Source organism: Neolamprologus brichardi, chromosome 11 (assembly GCF_056152115.1).
Source record: "Neolamprologus brichardi isolate AB-2024 chromosome 11, ASM5615211v1, whole genome shotgun sequence".
NCBI lineage: Eukaryota > Metazoa > Chordata > Actinopteri > Cichliformes > Cichlidae > Neolamprologus > Neolamprologus brichardi.
Genome location: NC_142114.1, coordinates 28,306,765 through 28,326,280, shown reverse-complemented (window position 1 = coordinate 28,326,280; position 19,516 = coordinate 28,306,765). Strand labels below are relative to the sequence as shown.

Genomic DNA, 19,516 nt, shown 5'->3' with positions numbered 1-19,516 from the left:
CAATTCAGTTTAGCCCTGTTTAAACAGCCAACATTTCATTTTCACTGTAGATCTCGGGAGTGGTGAAAAACAGAACAAATTGTTAAGCACCAGCTAAAAACAGAGAGGCATTTATTAAAGCATTTAAAGCTCTGCATATATCAAAGTTACGTTGTTACTGTGCAGTCGATGTAATAAACAACAGTGCAGACAACTGCTATTCAGGGAAAAGTCAACCCTGAGCTACTTTAAACAACCATCTGACAAATCTAGGATATTAAAATCCAATTAGAATATATTTTCTATTGTAAAACACAGAAACGACGTCTTCAGACCATCTGTGCTGCCTAAAAAGTGTCACACAGGCTGAACCTTATGTTTCCAATACATTTTTTTTCATGTCAGAGACAGGTAGAAGGGGATGCATTTGATTCAATGTAACTGCTTCTTTTAACAAATACTGTGAAAATACCAAAACCAACAATGGTGGTTGGTTTTGAGAGTAAAAGGTGGCTTATAAAACTCTGTGTAGGGTTATAATTTCACAAATTACTGATCAAAAATGCTGTAATGTGAGTGTTCACCTGTTCTCCTTGATATAATTCCTTAATCGTCCTTAATTTCATCTGCATTTCATGGAAAATCATTTCTGCAGCACTGGTTTCATCATAATTTCCATGAAATTTTGGCTGGTTGTTTATAGGCGGTTCAAGAAAATTTAATAAATAAATAATTGAAGTGATGTATACTTTTTAATTTCAAACTAACTACCATCCCACTGTGTTTTTAATCTTCTGAGGTTTGTGGTTGCCGTGTAACTGTGTCTAACGACAACCAGAAACAGACGGCTTCCCCCAGAAACAACAGCTGCCCTTGAAAATGAACCCCAACAGCGAGCCTGAGGCGACACTGATCCAGTCCAGAGAAACTCGAGTATGTGGGACAGTCTGGACACAGTCCTCTCTGTCTGACCTTCTTTAAAGTAGATATTATTAATAAGTATCGTCCTTTAAATAGCACAAAAACATATGACAGGTCATTGTGAGAATACCCATCAAGATAGTGTTTGATAGAATCTGAATCTAGGTCTACTAATCTATCCAGTCTATGTCTTTGGTTATGATTGCTTTTAGACAAATGGCTCGAAGTCAGTTATGCTTTGCTACAATAGATTACATATTATATATACACCTGCTTTAAATTCAAGCCAGGCATTCTGCAAAACCATTTTCTAATGGGACTGAAACAGTACCGGACGTTCGGTAAGTTTTGTAATCACCATTTTCATATCTTGTTTCAGACATAATTTTTCATAATACTTTTTAAGTAAAAACATTTCAAAGGACTTGAAATATCCTATTTGACATTCAGGTCCTTCCCTTAGAATTTACTTGAAGCACCTTTTGCAGCACTGACACTTTAAAGTCTTCTTGGGAATGATCCTACAAGCTTGGCACACCTTTCTTTTGGAAGACTTCCCCATTTTTCTTGGCAGAATCACGTAAGCTCCATTAGGTTGAATTGGGAGCGTAAGTGCACAGCCGTTTTCAGGTTTCTCCAAAGATGCTGTTTGAGGTGCAGTTGTGGTCTCCGGTTTGGCCACTCAACGACTTTCAAATTGGTTTCTCAAAACCACTTCTGTGTTTTCTTGGTGATACGCTTCATCTTCTGGAAAAGTTAACCTTTGCCCAAAAATGAGACCCTAAACATTCTGAAACAGATTTTCACTCAGGGTTGCTCTCTAGGTTTCAATATCTTTCCCTTTAACATAACTCCCAGTCTCTGTAACAGTATAGGGAAATATCCCTGTGTTTGACTGTAGAGTTTCCTCCACATGCACTTTGGGAACACATACTATATTTTCATTTTTTTTTCAGCCCGAATGGTTTTGTTTCTAGTGGCTTGAGAGTCATTCAGTTGGCTTTTGGCAAACCTGCACTTCCATTGGCTTTTATGACTTCCAACAGGCCAGCTCACAGTAAAGGCCCACATGACAGAGTGCAGCACCAGTGGCTCCGGTCTCCACCAGTGTGTACTGCATCATCTATACCTGTTCATTCACAGTTGTTCTTTGTTTCCATTATTGAATTTGACTGTACACTGAGACTTAGACTGTCGTTGACTCAAACCTTTTTCCGTTTGAGAATTATAGCGGGTTTTAGTGTTGTAGAAATGTACTTGTATCACTCCACAGATCTGTAAACATTCTAGTCTCATAGGTCCAACAATTAGGCTACGTTCACACTGCAGGCGAAAGCGCATCAAATCCGATTTTTTTTGACCCTATGCGACCCATATCCGATCATGGTATGACAGTGTGAACGGCACAAATCCGATATTTTCAAATCCGATCTGGGTCACTTTCGTATGTGGTACTGAATCCGATACATATCCGACGTTTCAGAAAGTGACTGCTGTTTGAACGGTCACGTCGCATTAAATCTGTCTTTTACGTCACTGACACAAGACAGACGCCAATTATCAGCGCCCGATAAGACATCGCGAACGCTTCCTGGCCATCCGGTGAAACTGCTGGGAAGACAACGTTGGAGAAACGTGAACATTTTATTTGTTCTGCATAATCTGCAGATTCTGACAGAAATCTGCAACTATCCTTTGAAGCACAGCTCCTCTAAAACAGCAATAAGGATCATTATTAGGTTATCTACATTATTATGTAAATAACAAAATAACTTAAAGCAAAAATTGGGAAACACAAAGTCCGAAGTCTTTATATTAAGGACCATCAGTCAAACAATACTGTTTGCTCTGAGTCTAAACAGAGCGTGTTGTGTGTGACGTCTTCTTTTGCGCATGCGGGCCGCTTTGAGCGTTCACACTAGAGCGCGTTTGCTGTTGCATTTTATTTGTAGTGTGAACGAGCAGACAAAAAAATCGGATTTGATCAAAAAATCGGAATTGAGCATTAAAACCTGCAGTGATAACGATGTGACATACAGCATCGTACCTCAGTTACAAACGTTTGTCCCTTACCCAATTACATCTCCTGAATTAGGTAAGCACATTTGGACCATAATTTGTGGAAGCATCCCAAGGAGCTTATTGACGTTTTAAACTTTATTAACACTTCTATATGGATATCTAACATGCTAGGAGCCCCTGTGCACTAATGACAGCCTGAAAAAAACAGGTTTGGACACCCTGGGTTTCATAAGCAAACCCAAGACAGTGGGTCTAACCTGTTGGTTCTGATTATGTTAAGTTCATTTAATAGTCATGTAGAAGGCTCATATCACGTTTCTCTCCTCTGCTCTCTCTGATCTGTTGTGATTGTAAGTGCAATTAAAGTTTCTCAGCAATCTAAATGCTCTGTTGGTGACACCATTTTTGTTTGCTTGTTGTTGTGTTTTTTTTGGTTGTTGTTCAATGTGCTCATGTCACTGGGCTTATTTTTGATCAGTTCCGTGGAATATTTTTCTCACTTGACCCATAAGAACAGAAACCTGTACTGTAGCGAGAGGGCTGCATTTTACACTACCGGAGATTGAGTGGTGATGTGGGAAGAGGTACAGCATTCCCTCCATGACAACTACATTTTTCATTTTGATGAGTGGAATTTAAATCTTGCCAGAAGGATCTAAGTCTGAAACAACAAAATATGTCATCTATGTTTACACGATGTTATGAGATATGTGTCACGTTTGGTGTATTATCTTATTTCGTTTCACTTGTCTATGTAATAAAAGTTGTTTGAGCACTATTTGTACCGGGTGACGATTGACAATGTGATCAACGAGTGTGACTTCAATCAAAAAACAGAAATATCCGTCTTTTAGAGTGGTATCTGGTGAAAAATACTTGATAGGGATTGAGTAGCATCCTCATTTTTCTTCTGGTTTCCCACTTGTGCCAAACAGGTTCATGAGAATAAGTGTATCTTTGGGGTGTGGAGTACAATACCTCTTCCTGGTCCAACATGTAGAGCTGATTTCCGGTGCTCACGCGAAGACGGGGGTTCCAACGGTCCTGAGGTGGACGATCGTGTGATGGGCGGTCGTAGATGGGGCGTTCGTGCGAGGGACGGCTGTAGGATGGGCGATCGAAGGAAGGACGATCAAAGGATGGGCGGTCAAAGGGCGGGCGGTCGAAGGACGGGCGGTCGAAGGACGGGTGGTCAAAGGTCGGGCGATCGAAGGAAGGGCGGTCAAAGGTCGGGCGATCGAAGGAAGGGCGGTCGTGGGAAGGACGGCTGTAGGAGGGACGGTTGTAGGTAGGACGTTCGTGAGCGGGACGGTCGTAGGTGGGAGCGTGGAAGGAGTGGGCGTGGGAGCGATGATGGTGATAATGATAGGAGGGGGGGACGGCACACCTTGCATCTAAAAAAGGAGAGAAGGAGGGCAGAGGGGGTGGTAGAGAGGAGGGAAAAGAGGGTCAGTTAGGATCACTGGAAGGAGGGCTGTGGTGCTGTGTCACGTCTACCTTCATAAAATCAATGTCAGATGTCGTAAACGTATTTTGATCTGCTATAAAGATGGCAACAGACAAGTTCTAGGCAACGAGAGAAGAAAGAACATTTGATTTGACATTTCTTTTCAAAAGCACAAAAAGAAGAGATCAACAAAATAATACAAACATTTAACCAACCTAAAGAATACATCACGTGTGCTTCCAAATGCGCTTATTACACACCACTTATACACCACGCTCCCACAACATTAGAATTACTGACAGGTAACGTGCATAAAACAGTTCTAACCTCATTATTGACGTGAACCGTCCAGCTGGGAAAACTCAAGTCCTGGCATTTGTGTGTATGTTATTTCAACCTCCCACACAACAGTTTTTGCAACAGCATCCCCCACCGGCAGTGCCCTCTCAGCAGGACAATGCACCCCACCACTCTACGAAAACTGTTCAGGAACAACAACAACAGCCCAAGCCATTGACCCGGCTTCCAAACTGCTTAGATGTCAATGTGATCCCGAATCCACCCGAAGCACCAGGGAGGCCCCACACTGCAAGCCACTGGACCAAAAGGCTCAAGTGCCAACTTCGTGCTGGCAGACACCACAGGACACGCCTAGAGGCCCTGGAGTCATGTCCAGACAGTTCAGAGTTGTTTTAGCAACACAAAGGGGATCAACACAATATTTGGCAGCTGGTTTAATGTTGTTGCTTTCCAGTCAAGCTACGGTTATGAAGCAGTTAAAATGGCTTATTCAGTTTAGCCTAACATTACCCAACACGAAAATCACAACTTGCCATTTTTAGTTGGTTTTTTTTTAGTTGTTTTTTTTTTTTTTTTTTTTTTAACTATTGTGACTTTTTTCTATGCAGATAACAATGAGCTAGATCACAGCACATTATATATATTATTATTCAATTTTTTGCCTCTGGAAAATTGTCATGCTAGTTGTTCCTTGGCAATTCCACACTTGACGAACCAAAAAAGTTTAAATCTCAAAATGCCACACTACGGCTTTGCAAACATCCATCCATCCATCCATTCACTTCCGCTTATCCTTTTCAGGGTCGTGGGGGGCGCTGGAGCCTATCCCAGCTGTCATAGGGCGAGAGGCGGGGTACGCCCTGGACAGGTCGCCAGTTTGTCGCAGGGCCAACACACAGGGACAGACAACCATTCGCACTCACATTCACTCCTAGTGGCAATTTGGATTATCCAATTAACCTATCCCCGCAAGCTGCATGTCTTTGGACGGTGGGAGGAAGCCGGAGTACCCGGAGGGAACCCACGCAAACACGGGGAGAAAATGCAAACTCCACACAGAAAGACCCCGGCCTGATGTTGGAATTGAACTCAGGACCTTCTTGCTGTGCGGCAACAGTGCTAACCACCGTGCCACCGTGCTTAACTATTGTGACTTTTTTCTATGCAGATAACAATGAGCTAGATCACAGCACATTATATATATTATTGTTCACTTTTTTGCCTCTGGAAAATTACCATGCTAGTTGTTCCTTCCAATTCCACACTTGACGACCCAAAAAAGTTTAAATCTCAAAATGCCACACTACGGCTTTGCAAAGAAATTTGTCAAAACCTCTGTTTTTTTAAATATTTTCATAAGGGCACACGCACACGGACCTAAAAACTAGCAGGGGATTGTAAAAATAACTGAAAACTCCCATAATGGTTAGTGCAGTTGTTGAGATACCTCGTACTAGCTCACTTTTCCCCTGTAATAACATATTCCAGAGAAGGAAAAAAAGGCATTTTAAAAAAAAAAAACACTAATCCCATTCACACATATGCAGCAAAACAAAAACAAGAGTCTCTTCTTATGTCTAAAACTTTACTGAAACAAATGCTAAGCGGCACTATGACGACCAAAGACGTATTTGGAAACACTCCAGAGTGAAATGTGAAATAAAACAGAAGGTACAGCTTCCATCAGACAAATTCTTCCCCATTTTATTTTTTAGAAAGAAGGCACCACACAGTGAACCTCTATCTCCGTTACTTTTACAGCTTAAAATGATAATTGTCTAATTGAACAAGTCCTAGATCTAGCTCACCACCATAATCTAATCATCTGTTCTTTGGCCTGCAGCTATCCTGTCCACCAAAATTAGCAGAAATCTGTTCTAAGGTTCCTCAGATATCCCGCTGACAGACAGCCGGCGAACCAACGTATAATCTCCTCGACAGGGGAACGAATTATCTTCAGTGCTTTCCCTGATTCCAGGGATCATTTAAGAAAATATGGAAAAAGAATGAAAGTGATATCTTAGGGCCCGGCGCTTGAGATAATTAAAGAAATTGATCACAGAGTACTGGAGACATTAATATGGATACTTTCCAGGTAGCTGTGTGACTTTGTCTTAAGTGAAAAATGTGTGGCTAAGCTCTGTGGGTAAATGAGGCAGTTTGTCTTTTCTTTCTTCTCTGTGGTCTCGGGTTTCTGGCCTTATTACACAATCTTAGCCTGTATTTAAAGTCATAAATTACATTGAGCATTTTTAGGAGGATTTTGTATATGAGGATATTATTGTATAAGGAAAAGCAGAATGAGAACAGAATAATAATGCCTGGGCTTTGAGAAGTGATGTGTACATCACTTTTCTTTGGCTACAACTCTTCAATGCACCTCTGTGACCATCATTCCTCCGCGTCTCAGTGACCTGCCGTGGATCAGCTGTTCTAATACCGACCTCACATTTCCTCTGCCTGCTCTTAAAACTCCTTATTTAGTGCGTCGCTTTAAGGTTTCAACATTTTTTTTTATGTTTATTCAGTGAGGCAGCATCTCTCACATGCTTCAGATTACGCCACTGAGCATTTCATGGTTTAAAAGCAAACGTCTCGGGGCAGTTCTCTCACTTTATCCTGCTTCATGCGGGAATTCAAAGACTCGCTCTTCTTTTAGAAATCGTCTGGTCAAACACACACAATACATTGTCTTCAAAGAGAAAACAAAACAAATTGCCAACAGGCTGGATTTTTTGTACTTGTTTAATGTTTTTCTAAATAAAAAAATAGCACCGTCTCCCTGTAAGGCTAATGACCATTCCACAAGGAGCAAGATTACATATCATGGTTCAGAACAGGCAGTGTTGGGAAGGTTACTTTTAAAATGTATTCCATTACAGAATACAGAATACATGCCCCAAAATGTATTCTGTAACGTATTCCGTTACGTTACTCAATGAGAATAACGTATTCTGAATACTTTGGATTACTTAATATATTATCATGCTGTTTACAACTACATGAATGTACTATTGCTGTGATTTATTACTGTTACTGAAGGTCCGCGGCTCCGAGCCGTAGTAAAGGGACCTCTGGCTAATACGGTGGGTTCTGTGTCGGGCTCGTAGCCGAAAACTAGCTTTACTTTGTTGTCTGGGTCAACTTTGCTAGCGAGAGACAGAGAGAGGCGTTGAAAGGCTGCTCCAACGGAACTTATTGTTTTTGGAGGAAAACACGAACACGGTGTACAGTCGAGTCTTAATAGCTTACTTACAACTGGGCTCGTCAGGCTCTCTTCTTGGCTGCAGTGGTTATTATTATATTTACATGCTTCCAGCTCCCGTTTTTGCTCGATGACAGCTCGTACTTTTCCTTTTTCTCCCTCCCTCGCTCACAGACACATAACGTGTATGGCAGTCCATTCTCCCTGCAGCACGGACTACACTGCCCATGATGCTACATTCTTTAGAGCTATACCTGTAGCATTCTGCCTATTAGCTTAGCACAACAACAACAAAAAGGCCTCTCTCACCCAGGAAACGCGCAGAGAGAGAGAGCGTCACCCTGTAACCATGGCAACCGTAACGCTGCCACCTGGAACTACAGAACGTAGCTGTCAAACAAAACCCAAACAGTCCTGACCCGCCACAATATGAAACAGGGAAGTACCACCATGTAATCCATTTATTATGGGGCGCCGTTTGTAAAGTGAAACATGCTGAAATTAACGGCAACATTTTTCCACATTTAGCTCAAAACAAGTCCTTTTTTACAACATTTAGTAGTAAAGTAGTAACTTTTCATATTTAAAACAGAATTTTAAATGTTAAATCTAAATGTTAAATATTCAATCTAAATGTTAAATGTTAAATCTAAATATTATATTTAAATCTAAATGTTAAATCTAAATATTATATTTAAATCTAAATCTAAATGTTAAATCTAAATGTTAAATGTTAAATCTATATATTATATTTAAATCTAAATCTAAATGTTAAATCTAAATGCTAAATGTTAAATGTTAAATCTAAATGTTTAGGCTAACATGCAAATTTATTGCACGGATCAGCGGAAATACCAAAATAAAAGCTTTCCGAAAACCTCCAGTGCAAAAGTGTGCCGGTAGTGGTCAGACACGTTCTCACTCCCTAAGCGTAATAATTTTAATTTTAATTTAATAAACATTTTATGCTTTCGGGTACCCAACACGTTCCTAAATGACGGTATCGGAAAAAGGAGAGCACGTGAGAACCGTTTGGACTCAATCTACACATGTTCGTTCATTTTAATAATAATAATAATAATGGATTGGATTTCTATAGCGCTTTTCAAGGCACCCAAAGCGCTTTACAATGCCACTATTGGAAAACACTATTTTACGTCATTTAACTGCTAGTAAAGGTTAGGGATAAGGTTAGGTTTAGGGCTGGAACACATGGCTGGAACGTCTATTATGGCGGGACCGTCATTCCACTGGAATTCAGCCATAACCCGGCGCTGACCATGAGAAAGCACGTCCGGCGATTTAGCTGAAAACATCGGAAGATCTGTTTTGTCGGCTATCCAAAGGTTCAGCAGTAGTGCACTCTTAGCAGCTGCAGTCTCCACTTCACAATCGCTGCAGCACATATCCAGCAAAATCGCTGGACATGCTCGTAGGCAAGAAGTGAAGCAGCACATGGCGGGGAGAAGTGAGGGGGAGAGCAGACACAATTTTGCACCGAAGGTTTTCGGGAAGCTTTTATTTTGGTATTTCCGTTGATGCGTACAATAAATTTGCATGTTAGCCTAAATATTTAGTTTTCTGTAACATTTAGATTTAAATATAATATTTAGATTTAATATTTAACATTTAGATTTAACATTTAACATTTAGATTTAATATTTAACATTTGATTAAAAATTACAAATATTTTACTAAATGTTGTAAAAAAATTACTCGAAAAAACATGTTTTTGTAAGGTTTTGAGCTAAATGTGGAAAAATGTTGCCTTAATTTCAGCATGTTTCACTTTACAAACGGCGCCCCATAATTTATTTCAACAAAGTAACTGTATTCTAAATACCACCTTTTTAAACGGTAACTGTAACGGAATACAGTTACTCATATTTTGTATTTTAAATACGCAACGGCGGTACATGTATTCCGTTACTCCCCAACACCGAGAACAGGGGATTTTTTTTAAGTCGATTTATTCTGAAACCAATTGATGGCTTGTTTTTTAAGTTGAAAGAATACACAGATTTTTGAACTAAATCCACAGGTAAACGATTTCTCAGGAAGATTCCTGCAGTTTGTGAGTCTGCCAGAATAACATTTCCCCAGCGGTTCACACCTCCTGCTACAAGCAAAAGTCAAGTTCACACCTACAACATCTGCAGGCTGTAGTACGAGGCCAGAACACAGACACATTTTCACACAGTCACATGTACTCACAGACCCGGGGGAGAAAACACTGTTTATTTGAAACAGACACTTGAGAGCAGCAGGCTGCTGACATTCATCCGACCTGCTGCATGAAGTTAACATGCAAGCATTTGATGTAGGAAATCGGTTGTGGAGGTGACCGACTGAAGCGTTGCACACTCTCCTCATGAGAGCAAAAAAAAAGAAAAAAAGTCTTGCCTGTGGCCCAAAATGCAACACCACACAGCATGTCATAACTGATTATAGTATCGTCATTTCACATATTCTCCCTCAAATCCTGGTTACCAGACACTGACGGCTACAGCGTTTCCACATCCCCAGCCAAAGCGGAAATTGTAGCGAAATAACAACTCGGTTGATTTTTCAGGTTCCTGTTTGAATTATGAATTGGGGTGCTAAAATATTGATGAACTCCAAAACAAGCAAAGCTAATTAATATGGACGAATGCAGGAGTGATGAGGGGTGAATCGCAGAGTGTCACTTTTCATCTTACCATGACAGGGAGAAGTTTTCAGTCATGCTTTAGGGCAACTTTAATCGCTCGACAGTTATCACATAAATTATTTTCAAGTTTCTATTATAACCACACACAAAACTCCCAGTCTGGAAACAAGAAAACCTTTTACTATGTATCTCTTGGGTGAATAGAACCTCAAGATATGTATATGAGGGTCACTACGGCTACTGCTGAGCCTTTATTGCTGCATAATTTTTTAAAATGCAGGTAGTATGAGGAGTAAAGAGAAATGAAAAGGGGGACGGAGCAGAGAGAATGCGGAGTGCAGGCTGACAAATTCATAATTCATTCAGGCGACTTATGGCAGCAAGCTTTTTTAAAATCATGTAGAACCAGGACTTTACAGCTGCTTCTAAAGATCACTTGATCATTTGTTTGAGGTGGGCTTTCTTTCTATTTCACTGTGTTTTACTTTGTATTTATGGGCGTCTTCACATTTCAAACCCTCCACTTCCTGTCCTCGTGCGTTTGGTTTTCCACCTGTTTGATCGCTCGTCTTCTCTAATGTCTTGCACCTGTGCTTAATTATCCCCCTTTTATGCATTTAATCTGTGGATTTAATCATCCACTGCATGGTGTTTGCTACATAGTGGACTCACATGGAATTAAGCATAGATACCTGCTGATATACTACACAATGCAATTCGTTATTACATAATTATAATTATGCACTAGATATCGTTAAATATTCCTAACATTGCAAACAACAGCAGAAAAGCACATTTGAGGCGATGGGTGCCTCAGTAGTGCTATTTTTGGATAAGTACAGGTTTTAATTGGCAAATCTCTCCACAACATTGAAAGGAAAATGTATATCTGAGCACACATAACTTTAACGACAACATAATTTCTATGAACTTCATCCACCTAAAAGCAGTATTATTCGGTTTAATTCATATTTAATACAAATATTAAAAGCATATCTGACAGCTCCTTTCCCCCTTCTAAAAACAAACAGAAAAGGCACAAAGGTCTCACTTGTACATTACTTTTCTGTGTTTCCTGAGATGTGCAATGACATTGAAGCACTATATAGTAAATGAAATTTACAGTTGAGATTTTTGAAGAGCACTGCAAAATGGACGGCAGACTACATGGTGCACTATATTGTGATTGAGTGGGTAATTCAAACACAGCAGGATATTTCTAATCCACCCTACACTGTTTCCCTACACTTTAACTGTGGTTGTGTGTTGCTGTTGGAGATCTGTCACATGAAGTGCTATTCTAAGCCAACTAGCTGTAAGTGGAAGCGGGTTATAAAACCCTCCAATACCGAGTTTGCACTGATGCAGGCTTACTGTGCTAACCACACTCATGAAGGTGCAACTGTTTTGTGTCCGTTATGAATGAAACTCCATGCACTCCAGTCCCCTGTCAGTATTTCAGGACTGCCTCAGTAATAAATCACTTGAAAAAAATATTTGATGGCCTTTAGTAATGTTGTTATTTATTTATTTTGTTTTTATAGAAGCTAATATTACAGAACGGATGTAGAGGCCAGTGTGAGTTCCCTTGTTCCTGAGCCATTATTTGGGAAATTAGGTTCAAGAATAATCTACATAAATTTGTATTTATTAGCTAAATCTGATTTTAAAACTAAAACTAAAAAATAAATAAATAATAATAATAATAATAATAATAATAAAATAATAATAATAAAAACGAAATAATAATAATAATAAAAATACCATATAACTGACATATGTACTAGAGGTAAGGTTGTTTTTTTGTGTTTGGTGGAGAAACTTTAAACCATTTCGGGAGGATGTCAATGTTGCATGCGAAAACTAAATAAATCAATGTCATTACCGCCAAAAGCATTTTCAGTAAAAGCTAACAGCATTTATTTGAAATTATAATAAATGTTACAGAGCAAATAAGACAAATTATGCCAAACGGTCCACTGGTTCAAAGAAGGGGAGTTTGAAAAGGTTTGGTGACCTCTGTTGACTTTGTGGAGATTGCTATTTCACCACAAATAATTATTTTGTTCAAATAACAAATTTTAATAAGCACAAAAACAAATGAACATGAAATCAAAGAGAGCCATGATATTTACATGAAAAAAACCTGTAGGAGGAAGGAAATGCTTATTAATTCCTACCTGTACTTAACATATAAAATACACATTTATATACACGCTACTCTTTATTTATAGCATTCCTATAGACCCTAGCAATATATACATCTTTATACATTAATCTATATTTAACTATATATATTTAACAGATTATATATAACAGTTTTCTACAGTTTGTTTCAGTAAAGATATTCTTGTATAAAAAATTTAACCATAAAAAGAGTTTTATGCTCAATATATTATATCATTAACTTTGTTTTAATAGATGATAAGTTATCAGTGAACTATTTCATGTAATCAGCAGACATCAAGTTTACACACAAGCTGTAAGCTCATGCATTGCAGGTGAGAATTTGCAGAATTGGTAGAACATCAGGCTTCTCTGATTCATTGTTATAATGCAGTAATTTACTCTCTCTGTGTCAATCCATCCAATTGTTTCCTAGACGGTTGTAGGTGCTGAAGCCTGTCCCAGTTGTGATAGGGCGAGAGGCTGACACCCTTCACAGGGCTAACAGAGAGACATGAAACCATTCACTTTGACACTTATGGTCAGTTTATTACCCAATAAGTATTTGGAAGAAAGCCCGCGTACCCAGGAAAAACCTGAGCAGGCACACAGAGAACATGCAAACTCCATGCAGAAGGGCCCCAGATGGCCAGTGAATCCAAACTCAGGATGCTCTTGGTGTGATGTGTCAGTGCTAACTACCACACCATCATGACACCTCTGAATTTACAGTTTTAATTAAAAAAAAAAAAAGTTGAAAAAATTAAAATCTCACATTAGAGACTTCATTTTATTTAAAGTTCTCTTAGTCATGAAGCCCACAGCTGTTCATTTCACCAGTGCTTCAGTTGTAGAGCGCTGACTGAATCAATATGGGAATGTTTTTCCACAAGAAAGAAATGTAACAAAAATAAAGAAATAATTATGAGCATTACAGCCTAAACACGTCAGCAACAAATTCGAATCCTAATCTGTTTTTAAGATAATTATTCGGGGGTCTGTTATCCCCAAATAATTTAGTGACTTCTTTATCTCTATAAAGCCTGAACCATAAAATTATTGCCAGAAAAATGTACTTTTATGAAACTGGAGTATTTATTAAACCTTCTTGCAAATTAAAAAAAAAAAAGATTTACATTAAATATCTGTCTGAACTTATGAGTTTTCATTTGTCATCATTTTTTTCTACAACTGGCATTTATGTCCAAGTTACTGCTCACAGTTTATCTTAAAATCTATGTTGAAGAAATCTTTCTTCTCTTCCTTCACTGCAGAATTTTATCTGATCGTTAAACTAAACTAAAAACATGCGATACATATGAAGATTTTTGCACAAACAGTGCAAAAAACTGACACGTTCAGGTTCAAGGTCTCGTACTCAAAGTTGGACTGGGTTGTTTGCACATTTTATCTTCAAAGGCAACAGGAAAAGTAGTGTTATAGCTTGCAGCAAAGAAATGCTTATAAGTTTCAGCATGTTAGTTCCTCCCATATATTTTATTATTAAAAGAGAAATCACATATCACCGTTACTCCGCTCTTCTGCCACTGCAGATGTTTGTGTCAACTTGAAGCCAAACTTTTAAAGAGAAACATGACAGATGTTGAGTAAGAGCAACACGAATCACTGTTCATTAGCACAAAGCTTCAGAGAAATACAGCACATGCTCTATACCTGCCTACAAAAAGTACCCAACCCCTTCAATCCAAACTTTGGAACCGTGCAGAGCAAAGTCAAGATGCTGAGATATTCACTGGGGTATAGCAGCGTGAGTCATCCAGAGCCCAATATGCGCTACTCTACTGTAGGCCTACCTCTCCACCCCCAAGGCTGTCTATTAAGGGCCTGTGAAGCACAGTGGACAGAATTTCAATGAGCACACCCATTCTTCTGGCTGTCCGTTTGTACGTACAGGGTGCAGAGGCACGGCTCTAGGTTGCATGAATATACAGTAACGATTTGGCACAAGCGAAAACGCTGAGATGCCTGTTTTCTCCACTCATCTCTCTACCTCACTCTGTCTTTCATTCACTCTCTGCGGTCTGCTCTCCGCGCTGCCTTTGTTCCCTCTCTGAGGGCTATTTTCCTTTTTCTGCCTTCCTTAGCAGTTTACAAAGAAGAGTGCCATGCACCAATCGGATGACTGGTCAGCCTTAGTCAACGTTGTCATTACTGGAACACAACAGACCTAATGTTGATTTATACACATCGCTGAGCTCCAAAACAGTGCTAAAAATAAAGCTTGCAATATCTCCGGGCCGCCCGGGGCAAATAATGTACTCCTGCAAGCATGGTGAACCAAAGCATCTTACTTTCCAGGCAAGACGGTACCACATAGTGCACATGCCATCGCTGTGACCTCAGCTGCACCAGTATCACGTATTACTGCATTTGAGTGGATCGCGACCAGATAGACCAAGTGAATACAGATGTGCTTGTTTCAAGAATGAATGCATGGATGCTCGTCAGAGTCAGAGTGGTGCATATGTGCAGCAGAGTAGGCTACTGTCAGCGCTGAGTCAAAGGAGCTGTCAAGTGTCAGCAGCGGGGGTCGCAGAGGCCCAGAAGTACGAAGCTTCTCGCTGAACAAGCACATCGGTCGTGCCCTGAACTTCTTCTGTACACTGCGAAGAAGAAACTCCAGCTCATTAGACTCACGTTAGTTTTGGCTGCGATAGTGAATTGGCATGAGGACGCAGCGGGATAAACAAAAAATAATCTACGTTGGGAGATCAACTTTTTGCTTCATTAAAAGTTAATCAGCATCATTTTCCCTCTAAATATATCTGTGGGTGGTTGATAGGTTTGTTGATCAATACTAATTACTCAATGATTACCTGACAGGGCGGTGAGACCTCTAGCTTTCAAACTCCGTCTCCCGCTTGTGCAATTTAAAGCACTTACAATCTTATCACACAACCACTCTGCAAATAGCTCAGAGATGAGGTACTGTGTACGGTGTTACAAGCAATCAACCAGCGACCAATTTCTCAGTTATGAAAATGACAGCAATGGTACTACTGCTGTCATTTTGCATCATTACAATCTCTGATTCAGAGATTTATGTAGGATTACACTTTAATTAGTCTTCTCTTTTCAGAAAATGTGACTATGTTCACCAATTACAGGCTACCCTCACTCACTGGAGAGTAGAAGAAAAGTTTATATGTCTATCTGCTACAAAGTGTTATTATTTAATGTTTTAAGGCTTAATAGTGATATTTAGTATACACTGGACCGTTTACACTACTGCCTCACAGCAAGTGGCTCTGGGATTTGAATCCACAGGTTCTGTGTGGAGTTTGCATGTTCTCTTTCTGCCTACGTAGGTTTTCTCCATGTGCTCCAGCTTCCTCCCACACTCCAAAGGCATGCATGTTTGGTTAACTGGTGATTCTAAATTGGCTGTAGGTGTGAATGTGGGTGCGAATGGTTTCATGTCTCTTTGTGTTAGCCCTGTGTTAGACTCTCATCCTATGGCAGCTGAGATGGGCTCCAGCCCTCTACAACCCTGACTGGATGGATGGATAAAATGAACTATGCAGGATCTATTTGATGCTGAAACACCAGTTTCTACAGTTTTTTAAAATTAAAAAACTGGCTACCTGTACATTTTAGGATTGTTTTTAAAATTCTCTTATTTGCTTTTAAATCTCTTAATGGCCTGCCCCCACCCACCCCCCACCTCTCGGAGCTACTACAACCATATACACCTGCCCATTCCCTTAGGTCCGCCAATCAGCAGCTCCTTAAGGTACCAAAAACTAAGTATAAATTTAAAAGTGATCGTGCTTTTGCTGTAGTTGCTCCAAAGTTGTGGAATGATCTACCTTGGCATGTTAGGCAGGCCTCATCTCTTTCTGAATTTAAAAGTCTTCTTAAAACATATTTATTCGCTAAAGTCTTTGGCATTGATTAGAGGGGTTGACTCTCTTTGTTTTAACATGTTTCAATTTATTTTAGTTTTTTATTTTATCTTATCTTATCTCATTTTAATTTTTATTTACTTATGCTATTAGCATGTACAGCACTTTGTGAACTCTGGTTTTATGTTAAAGTGCTTTATAAATAAAGGTGGTATGGTATGGTAAATATTCACAATGTTCCCATTGTCTTAGCCTGTTTGGAACTTGAGAAATAAAAACAACACATTAGAACACACTTGTGGTGGGACTTGCATTTTATACATCTACCTACACAGTCAATTCAGACGTGTTGCAATATTTTGTTTCATGTTATAGCCAGTGTTGTTTATTAGGATTCTCCCACCTTTCAAAAGAAGCATCTTTTTTCTTTCCCTTCTTTTTGAAAAGTAATTTGGGAGTATGTCAGAAACGGATTCCTGGCAATCCTGAAACGAAATCTGCGGAAGAGTTTTTGTGTCACCAAAGGTGGTGATTGTTTCACACGTAGCTCCGAATACCACCGAAGACAAAAATCATCTTTTTATAACAGCTGAACCAGCAAATCGCTGGCTTTTGTAGTTGTGCTGATGCATGCACACGCAGTAGAGGTTCAGCGCTTTAGTTGCATTGTGGCACACACATCTTTTGAAAGATAAGTAATACTTGTTGTTTTTCTTGGTTAGCTATAACTATAACCCAGGGTTTGTTCAAGAGTTGGTCATGTTGACACTTTAGATTGAGCCATCAATAAAGCTTTTGAACCCTTTATTTTTAAATAACAGATTAGACTGCTGTCCAAGCATATTCTTTATGTCATTGTGATCACTGAAACTACAGATATGAATCTCTCCCTGATGGCTTGGTCTTCTTAGCACCTCAGTAACTGCCTTGAGGTGATGCCAAGATGGCTGCAGAGTGGTGAGATCTACTTCTGGAAGGACTTTGGTATTGTACAGACTGTCCCGAGCAGCAGAAGATTGCTTATTCCATCCATAAATTGCCTTTTAACTGACGACTGAATGTTGAAACAGAACGGCACTGCTGTTTTCCATTTTGAAATAGCAGAAGATACTTCTTCACATCTTTTTCAAGTGCACAGCAGGATTTAAGAAAAAGTTTCAGTCTGACCATAAAGACTGTATGACTGTAGCAATGATGTAGCTGGTAGTAATTCATCTTATTCTTCAAATCAAAATGGGATACACTAAATTATGTGGATTGCACAACACTGGACATTATATTCTTCATTTCCAGTTAATACTTGTACAGCTGCTGTTATTGTGTATATATATATATATATATATATATATATATATATATATATATATATATATATATATATTTATTCATACATTCTTATATATTTCCATACTGTGTATTGTGTATTTTGCTGTACAGTTATTTTATTTTCAACTTTAATTTATATATTTTATCTTATTCTTTCCCAGTTAAATTTACCCTTCATTCTAATTTGTGTTGTACAGTTATTTCATTTTTAACTTTAATTTTTATATTTTATTTTATTTTATTCCTTCCTAGTTAAATTTACCCTTTTTAATTTTCATATTTATTTCCTATCTTATTCACAGCCTCTTCTTTTTTTCTTTAGGTCACGAGCAGTTGTCTAAGCATTTCACAGCATATCGTACTGTGTATGACTGTGTATGTGACAAATAAAATTTGATTTTTAATAGGCATGACTTATGGTAAACTTGATTAAGTATATCTTGACTCAGCCTTTATCAAGTTCACTCCACTAATTCCTAAACAATTTATATTTATCAAGCAGTGTCCATGCATTTGTTAATTATGAGGCAAAGCGTAATACATGTTTTATCAAAAAATGGCTAATAATACCATCTTTTTTCCCCTAAAAATGGTAAATCACGTAACTTGAGAGCAGTTCCTCAGTCGACTCTGCGGGCTTTGCAGTTTTTCAGATACACCTTGAACTTTGTCTCTTATCCTTCTTAAATCAATAACCCCAAATTGACAACATGTATAACATGTGCACATAAAACTCACTACTAAAACTTTGCAAACTTTACACAAAGTCGCACACGGCCGTGACTATTTCTATCGGGCTGGTAGCACACCGTGACAGACAACAGCAGAATCTATTAAAAATGTTCTCATAAACTAACAATGAACTGTCTAATTAGAAGTGTTGGATCCAGACCTTTACTTACATGAGAGGTAGCACAGAACCCGATACAGTTATTAAAATTAAAAAGGGATGGTAGTGACACTGTTAAAATGTGTCCAGAAAACCCCCCCAACCCAAAACAGTTCTGTAAGATAAATAGTCAGTAAGTTTAGTTGTATGAGCGTGTGCAGAGGCTCCCAACTGGCTTCACAATTGTTAGTGGCCAGGTGGGTGGTCATATTTCAGTCTGTGGTGGCTCCTTGGCTCCAGTCCTACTTCTTAAGACCAAACACCTGACATACAAATTTAGCAACCAGCTGGGGAAGAAAGTAAGCCAAAAACAAAAAAAGGTGGTAAGCAAAAAAAGATTGTTCCAGGAGTTGGTGGCAGAGCAATTATTAAACTTAAAGCATACTCACAGGCTACAGCTTAGGGAAAAAAAGTTCACTCTTTTCACTGAACCCACCTCTCCAGCGTGAGCACCACTTTTCTGAGATCTACACCCTATTAATGACTGAGACAGCTGAACGATTGGGATTGTAAAATACTCATTTAGTTCACTGTAGCAATAATGAACACAAGCTGGACTTTTACACTCAGCAGCTGTCAATCCAATGAAAGGAAAAGTCCCACATGTGGGAAGTGTCTGTGCCCACCATGTGAGCGCACACCAGGTGCAATACGTATATTTAACTGCTCTTCCAATACAGGTGAACTGTGATGTCTGAATCTAACCAGAAGCTTTGATCCCTACAACAATCAATCTACTTCAGCC

At 39.1% G+C, this 19,516-nt stretch overlaps 1 protein-coding gene across 2 annotated transcripts in view; it reads right to left on the bottom strand.

Annotated features, from left to right (window-relative positions):
* The window catches only part of syngap1b (synaptic Ras GTPase activating protein 1b), a 206,736-nt gene that overhangs the window by 144,080 nt on the left and 43,140 nt on the right, over positions 1-19,516 (bottom strand). For both annotated transcript variants that reach the window (XM_087848482.1, XM_087848483.1), the window contains exon 2: positions 3,901-4,316. In XM_087848482.1, coding sequence (XP_087704608.1) covers positions 3,901-4,316 — 416 coding nt within the window. The remainder of the gene's footprint in view (positions 1-3,900; positions 4,317-19,516) is intronic.